Genomic DNA, 18,332 nt, shown 5'->3' with positions numbered 1-18,332 from the left:
AAACAGCATCCATCTCAAAGAACTGTTGTGAAGACTATTAGACACAACAAGTGTTCATATAGTAACTTTTTTGAAGTTCATATAGTAACTGTTTCTAGTGGCACCTGCCATCTCTATAAAATCACAATAAACTTCTGACTATGAATAAAGTAAATCCTTTGGTCAACAAGAGAAAGGGGATGAAGCCAAGGTAATGAAGGGAAATGTGACTGAGAGGTAGGAAGAATATTCAGCTGAGAGTAAAGAAGGGGACATCTACACCAACTTAAATGCTAAGAGGTAAGTTATGCAAAGATGGAGGGAAGGAACAGCTGTTTCTAAGGTGAGAATATATAATTGAAAAATATTTACATCAGATTAAGTGAAAAAATGCAGATTATAAATATCAAGGAAAAATTATCACAATTTGCTTAAGATATAGCCACATTTTACTTATACATATAAATAAAATATAAATGCTAAAATTTATAAGCCATGTCTTATTTCTTTATACTGTTTTTCACCAGTTTTGGTTTTTGGTGTGAACAACTATTCTACAATTATAAATAACTGTTATTGTTATAGCATGTTACTTAGTAATACAACCAAATGCATTTATTTAATCCCAAATATGCCAGTTAGCTTTGCTGGGGTCTAATGTGACAATCTGTCCTTGTTATCATATCTCTAGTGGTAAGATCTAACACTGTCTTAAAACCATATATCAGAACATAAAAAATCAGAACACAATGAACACATCACTGTAGGCACACATGTTCCACATCATTACAAACTGAGCGGCACAGGTTTCCTTACCTGGGTCCATTACTGTCTTTTCTTCTAGTTGAACAGTTGCCTTGCTCAGTTTTGGTTCTCTGATCTGGGAACTCATTTGCATTCCTATCTACAATTTCTCCAGCATCAAGTGCTCTGTGGAGTCGATAGTTGACCATCTTCAGAACAATGAATACAGCAGCTATCACAGGACAATAAACTGCCACTATAATCATTGAAGAAGGAAGGGCCTTTAAGAGAAAGAAAATAAAGACAGACATTTAAAAATATTTTAGATTTAATTCAAGTAGAGAAATCTGTAACTAAAAGGATAGACACATTCACACTCAAAGCAACAATTATGTTACTGGCACTAAAGTGCAAAAGTATAAGACAGCACTGCCCAACACAGTAGCCACTAGCTACATGCAGCTACTGAGTAAGTAAGGTATGGTTACTGTGAACTGAGATGTGCCCTAAGAATAAAGTAACACACACACACACACACACACAAGAATAAAGTATCACTGGATTTTGAAGAGTCTGTATAAGAAAAAAAAGAATGTAAAATATAATTTTTATAATTTTTATATTGATTACATGTTGAAATAATGTTTAGATTATACTGGGTTAAATAACATACATTATTAAACTGATTTTCACCTGTTTCTTTTTACTTATTTTTAATGTGGCTACTAGAAGATTTTATTTTTTTTATTTTTTATTTTTTTTACTAGAAGATTTTAAATTACATATGTGGCTTGTGTTATGTTTTCACTGGAGAGCACAGTATAAAGTCCATGCCTAAAAGCTTATGATACAATTAAAGAGTTAGATGTCACATTATGTAATACATGAGTAAGACAGGATTGTGGTCCAAATATACATAAGCCCTGTTTATGTGCTCTGTAACTTTCTTCAGGATATAAACATTCTTTGGGTTCTAGAAAGTGGTTCTAGTTAAAACTGTTAAAAGAATAACCTTTGAATTATGACTGAAAATGCAGGGGAGACATGGGAGACATGCGAAATCCAATATATTTTCTTTTAAAATACTTAAAAATTGTAGCCTGATCAAAAAAAAAAAAAAAAAAAGAATACAGAACAGAATCAAGCAAAAAAAAAAAAAAAAAAAGGTTAATTGAAGAACCTCAGATGCTTCCTGGGCATGAGGATTGAAGATCCATCATACCTGAGGATCTGCTGATGTGGACCTGAGTCCAGGGGTGACAGGTATGGAGACCAACCAGCCAACTTGGAAGGCATGGCCTCAGAGTCACTGCTGGCAGAAATTATAAAACTGTGGTCAATTTATGCCCACTTTCGTGAGACACAAATCATTCCCGGTGTCTGTAGCTCTAGATTTTGTAAGATTGAACCTCAGTCATCTGATAACATGGCTCCAAATTTGCTTGGAATGGTTACTTCGAATTGCTTGAGATGGTAAAACTTAAAAGATCCTAGTGAACTAAGGGAGTTCAGAATACAAATATGATAAAAGTTAAATAAAAAAAAAAGTTATTTGGTGGGGAGACAGAAGGAAAGAGTGTAGGTTAGAAATGGGGGGGGGGAGTAAGTCTATCCCACAGTTTACTACTTTGAGTTGGATATGGGCATAATATGCATACATGTGGTATTTTAAAAACTGGGATTAAGAAATCCTTCTAGTTTATCTAAAAACATAAACCCTGTGATCCCAATTTAATTGTCACTGAATGACTGATGTGGACTTATGATTTCAAATTGAAAAATGTATTTAAAATTTTAGAAAATCCGGGCAGCCCGGGTGGCTCAGCGGTTTAGCACAGCCTCAAGCTCAGGGCATGATCCTGGAGGCCCGGATAGAGTCCAGCATCGGGCTCCCTGCATGGAGCCTGCTTCTCCCTCGCCTGTGTCTCTGCCTCTTTCTCTCTCTCTCATGAATAAATAAAATAAATAAATAAAATAAAATCTCATGAATAAATAAAATAAATTTATGGAGAAAATCCATAAATATCAGGTTTAGAAAAGTACTTTGAAAGATTCACTAGATAATCTACTTAAAAATGAATACTAAATTTATAAGTGTAATTTAAACTAAAGAGATTTTTAAGTGCAATTTAAAGGGATCTTAAGCTATATTTATAAAAAAAACAAACCTCTAAATCATAACTGTTAAAAATATGTTCAATGTGAGTTTGAAACTGTTTTTAGAACTTTAATATAATATTTTTGTAAAAAAAAAAAAGCATCCCAAATAACCTTTCCTGAACAGAAAACACACATATACACACACACTTACATTGATAAATATTTCAAAGTAAATACACACATAAATATATATAGAAACATATACTGCTTAGTGTATTTACAGAAGTTCAGCATGATGCTGGTTTCTATACAATATGTTCACATTAGAATTAGAATTCTTGGTAATCATTTAGTTCAACACCTTCATTTTCAGACAGAAAATTAAGACCTATTAACTTTGAATGATTTAGCCAAGATTATCCATCTTAATGATAAAATTAACCAATATTTCTCCTGCCTAAGTCACTGAATGCTTTACTACACACCAATCCCAATTTCATTTTCAAATGTAAAGTGTCAATGAAAAATATGTCAGTTCTATCATTATTCACCATAGTGAATATTAAAATAAAAATTATTGATTATATTAATTAAGCAGATAGGAAGTGAACAACCTCACCATTATTATTCAGAGTGGTAGACAAATTCAATGGAAATGTCAATGGCCCCTCCAAATGGGAAAAGAGAAAAGAGACTACTTGATATTGAATGGTCTACTGTATCTGTCTCTACAAAAAAAGTCAAAGATTATGAATGCTTAAAACAGATTGAAATAAACTCTATTATATTGCTAATATACTACTATTATATTGCTAATAGTACTATTATATTACTAATAGTAGATTATTGAATGCTAAGAAACACACAAAATGTTGGGATCCCTGGGTGGCTCAGCAGTTTAGCACTGCCTTCGGCCCAGAGCATGTTCCTGGGATCCTGGGATCAAGTCCCACATTGGGCTCCCTATGTGCAGCCTGCTTCTCCCTCTGCCTCTCTCTCTCTCTGTCTCTCATGAATAAATAAAATCTTTTAAAAAATAAAACATACAAAATGTACACAATCTATAAAGTACAGAATTTTTCCTAAAACATTGAACAGTGAAAAGACTGAAAGAGAAATAAAAATTCAAGTGACAAAAAAAAAAATTCAAGTGATCATTTCATACCAGAAACTAGTATCAAATGATGAACCCTTGTATTTTCTACTCAAACTATAGAAGCTATCTACTTATTTTACACCTTGTGGTTTAAATATATAAGCCATGTCAATGGTTACTCTGGAGATTACTAGATGACAGAGGACAGCTGTGCTGTAAGTTTTACATTTCCCAGGAAGGATAAAAATGCATGGACACAAACTGGGCTGTTGTGTGATTTTATTCAAACTTGTTCTCTACTTACGTTAGTTCACTGGGATCGCAGCTGAAATCCAGCACAGCTGAAAATATTAGTACAATCATAAATATATTATAAACCTTCCTATAACTACCTTACTAAGGTTACATGAAAATTTTAAATGGTATCTGCCTTTACATAATTTCAGTGTGGTTTCCCTAAAATCAAACACCAAACAACTAAAGACCAGTTAGGTCACCTATTTTTCAGTTTTTGGATTATATACACAAAGCGCAAACCAAGTAGTATTTACTATTTGCTTTTATATTTTATTAAATTAGATATACTGATACTGTTTTCAAAGAAAGATTTTCAGAAACATTCATAATTCTATTCATCAACAAGCAGCATATTGTGAGAAAGCAGGTTCTTTTTCTGAAGAAAAAACTTGTATAAGATAAAATTGCTTACTTTTCTGGTAAAAATACAACTTTTGTATCCCATTCCACAATCCAACTCTAAAGTAAAATTTTTAGTTTGAAATGTTTTGGCAGGTACCTATTTATATATTCTCTAAATATTTTAGTTTGCTTTTTTTTTTTTTTTTTTTTTTTTTTTAGTTTTTTAAGTAGGCTCCACACCCAACATGGGGCTTGAACTCATCACCCTGAGATCAAGAGTGGCTCTACCAACTGAGCCAGCCAGGTGCCCCTGGCAGGTACTTATCAATTTAAGGTTAATTATGTTCCATAACAAACAATACTTTAAAAAAAGTACTAATATTTCCAAAAGTCATGTTTCATCCTAGTTATTATATTTTATCAAAGATATTATCTTAAAGTTAATGCTGATGCAACCAAGCACATTAACTGCTCTCTGATTATAAAAACCAATCTATTTTATCTTCACTCCAAGGTCTATCTACAGGTAAAAATTGCTTATATTGAAAAGTTGATTCTACTTCTTCCCTAAAATACCAACAAACAGTGGACAGCAGCAAATGAAGATGGGGTAGCAGGTGACATACTACTGATGTTGGACAAATAAGGCCCTCATTGAAAACCCAGAAAGGTCACAGCACTGCAAACTCACAATAAAGACCTGCAGAGTCATCACAGATTTCAAGTGTTCTTAACCATCTATGCATCTTACACATGTATCAAAAAGTTATGAAAAGACAAGCTGGGTATCTTTTTAGCTCTATTATTCTATGATCTACTTATTAATATGGGAATTTGCTTATCTATGTAGTCACACTCAAGTATTCAGGTCCGTTTAGTCAGTAATCAGTCATCTATAACTTTGTTATCGGAATGACTATCACCCACAACTGAAGTCAAGGCTGTGAAAAAAAATTAACAAATCTCTTAAAATAGCTATTATTACTGTAAAATACCTTATACGTTTTGGGGTTTTTTCCACTATTGAAACTACCTTATTATTTAAGGCAATGTTTAGCAAACTTTTGGCATCACAGCCTGAAGGGGTATTCAAGCACACATATGAACTGTGTATTTTACATAAGATTCATCACATTTTTTTTTTTTTAGATTCATCACATTTTAATTACATCCTAATTTCTTAAACTGACAGATGGATTAGATACTTTAATGTAAAGAGAAAAACTTTTAAAATTTTAGAAGAATTGTAAAAGAATATCTTTTTGACCTTTAGGATATTTCTTAACCATGGTTTCCAAAGCACACGCTAGAAAGAATTGATGAATTAAAATTAAGTTCTGTTCAAGAGACACTATAAACTGAGTGAAAAAACAAGCTACAAACTAGATCTATTAAAACATGTATTATTATGTAGGTATATGTATACTTATATATGTATATAGATATAATACATAAAGAGTAAATATGTGGGATCCCTGGGTGGCGCAGTGGTTTAGCGCCTGCCTTTGGCCCAGGGCGCGATCCTGGAGACCCGGGATCGAATCCCACGTCGGGCTCCCGGTGCATGGAGCCTGCTTCTCCCTCTGCCTGTGTCTCTGCCTCTCTCTCTCTCTCTCTCTGTGACTATCATAAATAAATAAAAATTTAAAAAAATCTTTAAAAAAAAAAAAAGAGTAAATATGTATGAAGAATTTTTTTTTGAAATCAGTAACAAAGAGGCAAACAAACCAATGAAAATAAAGGACAATAAATAGATCTTACACAGAAAAATATATATAAATAGCCAATAAAAACAATATATGAAAACATGTTCAAAAAAAAAAAGAAAACATGTTCAACTTTATCAGTAATAAGCAAAATAGAATTTAAAAGCACAGTATAGGGGCACCTGGCTGGCTCAGTCAGTAGAGAATGTGACTCTTGATCTCAGGGTTGTGAGTTCAAGCCCCCATGTTGGGAGTAGAGCCTACTTAAAAAAAAAAAAAGAAAAAAGAAAACCACAATATATCATTTAACAGCCATCTGTATAGACAAAAACTAAGTATGGAGAACCAGAACTCTTAACAAAAAAAAAAAAAAAACTACTGGTAGAAATACAAATTGATAGGTAAATCACCCAAAATCTAGCAATTCCTATTGTAAGTATAAAATTGATATAAACTCTTGTATATATGCAACACTCTAAGACTTTCATACAGAAAATGGAGCAAAAACTCAGCTGAAAATCAATGGGAAAATGGAAAACTGTAGACTAGGGGAGTATGACAGTGAAAACTGCAACCAAATGCAGCCACATTAACTGTACAAATACAGTATGTATTACATTTTAAACATAAACTTAGGCTTTACTGTATTTTCTTGGTTTTTCTTTTTTGGTACTGAGCATGTATTTCTTTTATAATTAGAAGAGCTAAAATTTTAATAGTGATAAAAAGGTTTTCATATTACCTTTCATCTTTTACAGAGATGATCTATATCCATCTCAATAACGCATGACTTGGCAATAGATCAAGAGCCAATCAAGGCAGTTTCTCACCTTACTTCTTTATTTGCAAAAAGTTAAAAAAAAAAAAATCTTAACTCTCAATTATATATACATCCCTAAGAATGGCACCAAGTATTAATCTAGACATTCAGATCAAATATAGATGCCCCCTGGGGCACCTGGGTGACTCTGTCAGTTAAGCATCTGCCTTTGGCTCAGGTCATGATCCCAGGTTCCTGGGGTTGAGCCCCAAATCGAGCCTGCTTCTCCTTTCCCCTATATCCCTCCCCTAGTCCCCCACACTCATGCTCATGCTTTCCCTCTCTCTCTCTCCTCTCAAATAAATAAATAAAATCTTTAAAAATATATATAGACCCCAAAACAATGGTATGTCTCCTTACTGAGATACTGTTAGATACTTTTAATAAGATCATCTCTCTTAAAAGTTGGATGGATAGAAATGCCAATCAAAATTACAATGAACTATTACCACACATCATTAGGATGGCTACTACCAAGAAAAGAAGGGAGGAAAAATGAGAAAATAACAAGTGTTGACAAGGAGGTGGAGAAACGCAGCTTCACTCACTGTTGACAGGAATGTAAAATGGTGTACCCTCTATGAAAACAGTACAGTGGCTCCCCAAAAAATTAAAAGTAGGGGCACCTGGGTGGCTCAGTGGTCTGCCTCTGGCTCAGGTTATGATCCTGGGGTCCCAGGCTTGAGTCCCACATCAGGATCCCCACAGGGAGCTGCTTCTCCCTCTGCCTATGTCTCTGCCTCTCTCTGTGTCTCTCATGAATAAATAAAAATAAAATATAAAATATATAAAAATAGGGATCCCTGGGTGGCGCAGCGGTTTAGCGCCTGCCTTTGGCCCAGGGCGCAATCCTGGAGACCCAGGATCGAATCCCACATCGGGCTTCCGGTGCATGGAGCCTGCTTCTCCCTCTGCCTATGTCTCTGCCTCTCTCTCTCTGTGTGACTATCATAAATAAATAAAAATAAAAATAAAAATAAATTTAAAAAAAATATAAAAATAATATATATATATAAGTAGAATTACTATGTTTGATCTAGCAATCCTACTTCTGAATATTTATCCAAAAGACTTAAAAGCAGATTCTCAGATATTTGTGTACCTTTTCACAGCAACAATGTGCACAATAACCAAGAGGTGGAAACAATGCAAATGTCCACCAGTGGATGATAAACAAAATGTGGTCTATACATATCACAGAATATTACTCAGCCTTTAAAAGGAATATGCTACAACAGAGATGAACCTTGAGGTAAAATAAGTCAATCACAAAAAGACAAAATACTGGATGATTGAGGTATATGAGGTATCTAAAATAGATTTGTAGAAATAGAAAGCAGAATGGTGGCTACCAGAGGTTGGCAGGAGGAAGAAACAGAGTTAATAGGTATAGACTTTGTTTCATAGTATGAAAAAGTTCTGAAGATCCAATGCACAATGATGTGAATATACTTAACATTACCAAATAATACACTTTAAAAATGTGTTAAAATGGTAAATTTTATGTTGTATACATAGTTTAGTCTCTTAAATTCTGATAGTTTATCCTCAACACTAAAAACAAAAAACAAAAAAAAAAAACTTTGATAGGTTCAAGCTATTCAACATGACAAATATATTTCCGATAGGGTTCTTGAGAAAGCCACTTGGAATCACAAAAATAATACTAGTTTTATCACAGTCATGAAATAAATTTATCTTTTTTTAAAATTTTTTTAATTTATTTATGATAGTCACAGAGAGAGAGAGAGAGGCAGAGACATAGGCAGAGGGAGAAGCAGGCTCCATGCACCGGGAGCCCGATGTGGGATTCAATCCTGGGTCTCCAGAATCGCGCCCTGGGCCAAAGGCAGGCGCCAAACCGCTGCGCCACCCAGGGATCCAAATTTATCTTACTTATATTTCATGTCAAAAATTGAGTAATTCTCCCCTATGGCTAGCACACTGCATGGTAAAAAGCAATCTTTTATACTCCTTTTATGTGCGAAAATATAAAAACATATGCTCACTATCTATGCTTTGTGTTAATTTCATATTTTGAATTCAAATTTCACCATTTTGAACACCACTGAATCAAAATGTGGAAGCATACTGTTAACAAATAAGTATTTCCTTAATAAATTTGTAGCTATTCTCAATCAGAAATGATTTCAATGCGTATTTTCTAGTCCTTGTTACAAAGTGATTATCAGCTATCTAATACTTAGTGACAACTAACATCTTATAATTAGATATCAACTGATATCTAATATTTAGTGATTACCATGTACCAGGCACATTTCTAAGTGATAATCACCTTATGAAGTCAGCACTGTGATTCTTCTAGTTTTATAGATAGGGAAACTGAGGTACAAGGAGTTAAATTCCTTGCATAAGGTCTCAGACTGAGGCATTAAGGAAAGAGCAGTTTGACTGCAGAGTCCTCGCTATTAATCATGACACCTAACGGCCTCTAAGTCAAAGGTTGGCAAACTTCCTGTTTAAAGCCAAACAAAAAATATTTCATGCTTTACCGATCACAGGATCTGTCACAACTATTCAACTCTGCTGTCAGCAGTGTAAAAGCAGCCCTAAACAATACACGAACACACAAGCATGGTGTTTTCCCATAAAACTATTTATGGACATTGGAATTTGAATTTCATATAATTTTCACATAGCATGAAATATTACTCTTTTGATTTTTTTCAATCCCTAAAATATGTAAAAAGACAAAAGTGGGGGTGGTGTCTGGGTGCCACAGTTGGTTAAGCAATCCACTCCTGGTTTCAGCTCAGGTCATGAGACTGAACCCCACATTCGGCTCAGTGCTGGGCACAGGGTCTGCTTGGAACTCTCTCTCCCTCTCCCCCTCCCCACCAATGCGCTCTGTCCCTCTCTCTCTCTCTAAAATAAATAATTCTTAAACCAAAAACCCACATAAACAAACAAAAAACACCAGGGGACACACCTCTGCTTACTTACCCTGATGGAAAATCCCTTTCAGTTTATTCACATAAAGAATATAAATGATAAGTTAATTCCTACCATGTGTAGAACAGTTCCCTGTCTATATTACCTTTCATTTCTGGCAAACAGAGAATGCTGGGGGAAAAGAGAGGACTGAGCCACCCAGCCACCCTAAAAAGAAATATTTTTAAATAAAAGATTAATATACACCAAAAATTAGGTTATCAAAAGTTATTTGTATTCTTTTGTTTCACTAAGTCAGTGGAACAAATTGCAAGCTGTATATTCTTTATATAAGATTGTAAATCAGGGGGCGCCTGGGTAACTGTCAGTTAAGTGTCTGACTCTTGATTTCGGCTTAGGTCAAGATCTCAGGGTTGTGAAGATGGAGTCCCATATGGGGCTCCACAATGGGCATGAAGCCTCTCCTTCCACTCCTTTCCCCCACCACCCCAGACTCACAAGCTCTCAAAAAAAAAATAATAATAATAATAATAATGTAAATCAGTAAGATATATAAATTAAATGCATATTCTCAAGAATATTAACAGAACCCATATATCATTTTGGCTTAAGCTCAATAAATTTGCTTAAAACAGAAAGATGGTATCGCACACTATATTATCCATCTCTAGCTTTAAAAGTAAATGCTAAGGGAGCCTGGGTGGCTCAGTCAGTTAAGCACTGAACTCTTGATTTTAGCCCAGGTCATGATCTCAGGGTCGTGAGATCAAGCTCACCACCCCACCCCCACTTGTATCAGTCTCTGTGCTGGGCATGGAGCCTGCTTAAGATTCTCTCTGTCCCTCTCCCTTTGCCCTCTGCCCCTCCTCCCCCCCACTTTTATATGCACATGTTTTCTCTCTCTTAAAAAAAAGTAAATGCTAAAATCAGGCAAGGTATGATACACACTAGATTTAAGATGAGATAAATATGCCTAACAGAAAAAAATGAATTAATGAATAAATATAGCGTATCTAATACCACCATTTACTCATTTTCCATAAAGGCAACTCTGACACACTTAACTCAGTGAATATGGGCTTTATTCATTGATTCAACATATATTTATACTAATGTCTAAAGAATGATAATATTGCAATAAACAAGATCCTTACTCTTTTTGAGCTTCTTAGAGGAATGACTAATTTAGTGTTCTACCCAGAACCAGGTACTTTAAATGAATTATCTCACAACAATCCTTTGAATAAAATATTTTATAGATAAGAAAACTTGAGGCTATGAAGTCATTTGCCTGCAGCTGGTAAGTGGTAAAAAATAATCTAACTCCAGTGGTTAAGAATCTGAGTTTTGTGGAGTTTTTAAAGTTTATTTATTTAGTAATCTCTACATCCAACATGAGGCCTAAACTCACGACCTCAAGATCAAGAGGTGTGGGCTCTCCTGAGTGAGCCAGTCAAGTGTCCCAAGAATCAATTTTTAAACCACTACACTAGGCAGTCTTCCCTCCAAGGCAGTGTTTCACTATTTTTTTTTTTTCATTACCACCCTAAGGAGTCTTTTCAGACATTTTTTTACTAATCATTCCTGTGAAATAATAGAAAATAAATATATTGGTTTTGCACCTGGTTCCTGGCACAGAGCTCCTAAAACCTTTGTAATTCCTAAGTGATAAGAGCCCTAGGAGCATTTTTTGTTCTAATATTGGTCTTTGACTCTGGTTCCTGATATCTAAGTCCATTGGAATCTCCTGGGTGATAGAAATGTCTTTGTTCTAAAGAGGTAGCTGTTGGTGGGTTCCAGGATGGGCGTTGGTCAACAGAAAGACCAAGCCATAATTAGAAACTTGGGATTTCCAGAGAGGGAGAGGGGCTAGAAATGGAGTTAATAATTGATGATGCCTATATGATGAGCCCTCACAAAATCCAAGAGTATTTGGACAGCTTCCAGATTGGTGAACATGTGGAGATACTGGACAATGGTGCACCCAGAGAAGACATGAAAACTCTGCACCCCTTCCCACATACCCTGCCCTACATATTCTTTCTAGCTGGATGTTCATCTGTATGCTTTATCATATCCTTTTGCAATAAATTGGTAAACAGTAAGTAAACTGTTTTCCTGAGTACTATGAGCCACTCTAGCAAATTAATTGAATCTGAGAATGGGATCATGGGAACCTCCAATTTTATAGACAATGGGTCAGAAGCACAGGTGACATCCTGGCCCTGTTACTGGCATCTGGGTTGGGGGGACTGAGTCCTTAACCTTTGGGATCTGATGCTCTCTCCAGGTGGTGTTAGAATTGAATTTTTTTTAAGATTTCATTTACTTATTCATGAGAGAGATAGAGAGAGAGAGAGAGAGAAGCAGAGACACAGGCAGAGAAGCAGGCTCCATGCAGGGAGCCCGATGTGGGACTCGATCCCAGGTCTCCAGGATCACGCCCTGGGCTGAAGGCTGTGCTAAACCACTGGGCCACCCAGCTGCCCAGAATTGAATTAAATTGTAGGACACTCAGCTGGTTACTCGGAGAGTCACTTGCTATGGGAAAACCCCCCACATCTGGTATCAGAAATGGTTTAAGTGTGGTAGCAGCATAAGAGTAAAAGAAAAACACATGGAAGTATATAGGATTTCAAAACACTCCCCCTCACATAATTTTATCACCAGATATATCAACTCTGTATGTACTATATGTACATGTATACTTTACACATAAAAAGATCTCTTCACCACCACCACCACCCACACTTCCCTATCAAGTAACTCATTTTCACTCCCTTGAGGGCAACACCATACCCACTGAGAAAGTATGATGTCTAAAGCAAAGTTTCTAAACCTCAGCAATGCTGGCATTTGGGGCCCGGTAATCGTATGTTGTGGGTGCTGCCCTATGCATGAAAAGATGTTTAGCACCATCCCTGGCCTCCACCAACTAGAAATTGAGTGGTAATTATAGCAAAGCTAGGTTAAAATCTTTCAGCCCTAGAAATGTGCAATAGCACTAACTGCTTCTCTTGCTGCCCTTACTTTACACAGTCATAAGAACTATAGTTCCTGATCTTGACCGCAAAAAAAACTGGAATGGATGGGATGCAGGCAGACTGCAAATGCTGTACTTCTGTAGCTGTCATGAAGGAGCACGTGTAATAGCAGCAGCAGCAGCAAGAAAGAAATAGTATTTCATATAAACATAGCAGGGAAAGAACACATTAGACCAGTAAGTGAAAGGACATTAAATTTTAATAAAATCCATTTATAATAAATGCCACAGAATAAAGCTAAGTAACCCCTCCCTCCAAAATGATGAGTGAGACAAATTATCTCACTTTAAGTATAGATGAGAACCATAACGAAATCCCTCAGAGAACACTGTGTTTTATAATAGGCTTCCATTGTAGTCACACAATATGCTGGTCAAGAGGAGCCAAGATGAAGGATATAATTAGATAGTGATGGGAAGGGCAGCTCTGAGAGTTTCATATTCAGAATACATTACAAAAAAAGATCAGGAGACGCTAAATTCATCTCAAATTCATCCATCACAGGTAGGCTTTCGGGAACTGAATCAGGAAAGCATCTTGTGCACTGTGTGGAGGGGGACGGTGAAGAGCAATGTGGTGGTGGTCCTGAGGTCAAAGGGGAAAAGAGGAGAGGCAGGCGAAGTGCGGGACCCTGAGCCAGTTTCCTCAGCTGTAAGGGGGAATAACATTTACTTCATTTCACAGGGCTATTGAGAGGGTTAATGGGGTAAAATGTGACAGCGGCGGATGCATGGGCATGCATGGGCATGCATGGCATGCATAGCACAATAACTATGAGATGTTTCTAATCATGTTTAAGCAATGTAGTGGTAAAACTAAGCTAAGCAAACAGAAAAACCTCTGAATAGAAATGGTTCAAAGGAACCAAAGATGAGCTACAAAAAAGATGAGCTAGATAAGACCTGTGAGACCACAGAATGCCCAGAGGTAAATATTTTGTCAGACAGTGCACAACCAAAGTCATTAAAAAATAGCAAAAAGTTTCTACAACACAATAAAGAAAAAAGAATCTATACTTCAAACAAAGATATATCATGCTTAATAGTAAAACACTAGCATTCCTATTAAAGTAGGGAACAGGGTAAGGCTGTCTATATTTTCAGCATTACCCAATACAGATATATAAAGTACCATGTATAATTACACAAGAGAAAAAATTATAAATATTGGAAGGAACTTCAAATTATTTTTTTCAAGCATAATTGCATATCTGAAAATCTTTTTTAAAAAAGCAGAAAAATTATTAGAAAAAAATAAGCTAATTCCCAAGTGTCTGGTTGCAAAATCAACACATTAAAATCAATTATTTTAGATGGATCCTGAAACAGAAAAAGGACATAAGGTAAAAACTAAAGAAATCTGAATAAAATATGGACTTTTAAGTTAATAATGATGTATCAAATATTGCTCATTGGTTGTAACAAATGTGCCATTGTAATCCAAGATGTAATCAACAGGAGAAAATGAGTGCAGGATATATGGGATTTCCTGTACCACCTCTGCAACTTTTCTGTAAGTCTACTACTACTCTAAAAGAAGTTTTTGGGTTTTTTTTAAATCAATCGTTTTCTCATATGTAAGCAATGACCAGTTGGAAACAGTGGGGCGAAAATGGTTTCTTTACACAATATCAGAAATTAAAATTTAAGAATAATAATCCTAAGGGAAAATGTACAAAGTTAACAGAAAAAAAAAACTTAAAAAGAAAATTCTCTTTAGGGACATAAAAGAAAGGAATAGATCACCTTAACTCACTATTATAAACATGTCAAATTTCCATCCCTGAAGTAATCTACAAATTCAATGTCTTACAATCACAAATTCAATAGCATCCCTAGGAAACTGAAATGGATAAACATTCAAGAATAGTAAAAACAAAACAAACCCCCCAAAACTAAGAAGTCTAACAAGACTCCTACTACAAAAGAGAAAAAAGGATTTTATATAGAGAGAGTTACCATAAAATACAGTATTCATGTAAGAGCTGATAAAATAGAAAATATCCCAATGAGAACTTAGATTATGAAAAAGATGGCATTTAAACTACTAAGAAAAATATGAGATGGTTTAATAAATTAGGTTGATTGGGACAACTATCAAAAAAAATTTTGAACAAATGGATAAACAAAACAGATAAACATTCAAGAACAACATGGATAAACATTCAAGAACAAAATGGATAAACATTCAAGAATAGTAAAAACAAACCCCCAAAACTAAGAAGTCTTAACAAGACTCCTACTACAAAAGAAAAAAAAAGATTTTATATATATATATATATATATATATATATATATATATAAAGGGTTACCAAAAAATATAGTATCCATGTAAGAGCTAATGAAACAGAAAAATATCCCAATAAGAACTTAGATTATGAAAAAGATGGCATTTAAACTACTAAGAAGAATATGAGATGGTTTAAATAAATTAGGTTGATTGGGACAACTATCAAAAAAAATTTTTTTAACTAGACACTCATATATTGCTTACAGCACAATAAATTCCAAATGGGTTAAAATATAAAACTATTAGATGTTTGCAATTATATTACAAAAGACTGATGTCCTTAATATGTAACTGCTCAGATATCAGTAAGAAACAAGCTAAGAGAAAATGGATAAAGCACATGAACTTTTTACAGAAATTAAAAAAAAAAAGGACTCTTAAACTTATGAAAAGCCGCTCAACCTCACTCCAAGTAGGAGATATGCAAATCAAAACCACTCTAAGATACTATTTCTTACCCATGAAAATAGCAAAACTATGTGAGATTGTGGCACATGTGAACACAGACACCCTCACATATTGCTTCCAAGCATGCCAAGTGAGTAATACAACCCCTCTGAAGGGCAATTTGGCATATCTTTCAAAATTTATCCTCTGAACAAGCAATCTCATTTCTAGGAATTTATCTTAATACTATACCTGGACACATCTGAGATGACATTTGTACAAATTATTTATCCTGGTATGTTTGTGTTAGAAGTTGGCAAACAAATTAAATGTCTATCAGCAGGAGACAGTAAATTATATATCTATTCAATGGAAGTCTATGCAACTATTTAAAAAAAACAACTGAACCCAACAAACAAGAATCCAGGACTAGACAGATTCACTAGTGAATTCTACCAAACATTTAAAGAAGAATACCAATCCTTCTCAAACTCTTCCAAAAAAGAGAAAAGGAAGAAACAGTTCCAAATTCATTTTATGAGGCTAGCATTACCCTGATGCCAAAACCAGACAAGGACACCACAAGAAAATTACAGGCCTATATCCTAGATGGTTATAGATGCAAAAATCCCCAAGAAAATACTAACAAACCAAATTCAATAGTACATTAAAAGACTCCTACAACATGATCAAGTGAGATTTATTCCAGGGATACAAGAATGGCTTAATATCTGTAAATCAATGTGATAGATCACATTAACAAAATGAAGGATAAAAATCATATGATCAGCTCAATAGATGCAGAAAAAGCATTTGATAAAAGTTAACATCCATTTATAAAATTCTCAAGAAAGTGGGTATAGAAGAAACATACCTCAACATAGCAAAGGCCCTATATAACAAGCACACAGTTAATATATTGAACAGTGAAAAGCTGAAAGCTTCTCCTCTTAAAATCAAAAACAAGGCAAGGATGCCTACTCTTCCCACTTTTATTCAACATAGTATTGGAAGTCCTAGCCAGAACAATTAGGTAAGAAAAAGAAGTAACTAAGAGGCATCCAAATTGCAAAGGAAGAAATAAAACTATTTGCAAATGACATATTATATTTAGAAAACCTCAAAGACTGTTTAAGCCAAAATACCAAAAAAAGCTATTAGAACAAACAAATGAATTCAACAAAGTTGAGGATTTAAAATCAGTATGCAAAAATTTGTTTCTTTTTTTAAAGATTTTTTTTTTTTAAAAGACACAGAGAGAAAGTGCACATACAAAGGGACAGAGGGAGAGAATCCTCAAGCAGACTCCCTGGTGAGCATGGAGCCCAACAGAGGGCTTGACCCCATAAATTGTGAGGTCATGACTGGAGTCAAAACCAAGAGTTGGGCACTCAACCAACTAAGCCACTCAGAAGCCCCTGTAGTTGCTATACAATAATAATAAACTATCAGAGAAATTAAGAGTACAATCCCATTTACAACTGCATCAAAAAGAATAACTACAAATAAATTTAACCAAGGAAGTAAAAGACCTGTACACCGAAAACTATTAAACACTGATTAAAGAAGCTGAAGTTGAACCACAAATAAATAGATATTTTATGCTCATGGGTTAAGACAATTAATATTGCTAAAATGTCTAGGGGCACCTAGGTGGTACAGTCAGTTAAGAGTCTATTGGTTTCAGCACAGGTCATGATTTCAAGGTCCCACGACAGAGCTCCGTGTTAGAGGTCTCTCTCTCCTCCCTCTGCCTCTGCCCCTCCTCCTCTCAAATAAATCTTTTTAAAAAATGATTGCTAAAAATGTCCATACTACCCAAAGCAATTAGATTCAATGCAATCCCTATCAAAATTCCAATAGTCACTTTTCACAGAAATAGAAGAAACAATCCTAAAATTTGTATGGGACCACAAAAGAGCCAAAGCAATCTTGAAAAAGAAGGATAAAGCTGTAGGCATGATGCTCCCTGATTTCAAACTACATTACAAAGCTGAAGTAATTAAAACAATATGGTATTGGTTTAAAAACAGATCAGTGGAACAGAATAAAGAACCCAGAAATACACATACACCTATATGGTCAATTAACTTACAATAAAGGATCCAAAATATACAATGAGAAAGGACAATCTCCTTAGTAAATAGTTTTGGGAAAACTAGACAATCACGTGCAAAAGAATAAAACTGGACCATTAGCTTACACCACAGGAAAAGTAACTCAAAATGGATTAAAGACTTAGAAACCTAAGCCCTGAAACCCTAAAACTGCTAGAAGAAAACACAGGAAGTAAGTTCCTTGACATTAGTCCTGGCAAGGTATTTTGGGGGGTTGACACCTTTAAGCAAAAGAAACAGAAGCAAAATAAACAAGTGGAACTATACCAAACTAAAAAAGTTCTGCACAGCAAAGGAAACCATCAGCAAAAACGAAAATAGGAGAAAATTTGCAAATCCTATCTATGATAAGGGCCTAATATCTAAAATAGAGAACACCTGGAACTGAATAGCAAATATCAACCAGATTAAAAAAATGGGTGGAGGATCTGAATTCACATTTTTCCAAAGACATAAAGATGGCCAACAGGTACAGGAAAAGGTGTTTAACATTACTAC

At 34.9% G+C, this 18,332-nt stretch overlaps 1 protein-coding gene across 11 annotated transcripts in view; it reads right to left on the bottom strand.

Moving 5' to 3' along the window:
• The window catches only part of PCNX1 (pecanex 1), a 163,706-nt gene that overhangs the window by 129,583 nt on the left and 15,791 nt on the right, over positions 1-18,332 (bottom strand). For all 11 annotated transcript variants that reach the window (XM_077909812.1, XM_077909815.1, XM_077909813.1 and 8 more), the window contains exon 2: positions 796-1,004. In XM_077909812.1, the coding sequence (XP_077765938.1) occupies positions 796-1,004 (209 nt within the window). The remainder of the gene's footprint in view (positions 1-795; positions 1,005-18,332) is intronic.

The sequence above is a fragment of the Canis aureus genome, chromosome 9 (assembly GCF_053574225.1).
Source record: "Canis aureus isolate CA01 chromosome 9, VMU_Caureus_v.1.0, whole genome shotgun sequence".
NCBI lineage: Eukaryota > Metazoa > Chordata > Mammalia > Carnivora > Canidae > Canis > Canis aureus.
This window is presented reverse-complemented; position numbering and strand designations above follow the sequence as displayed.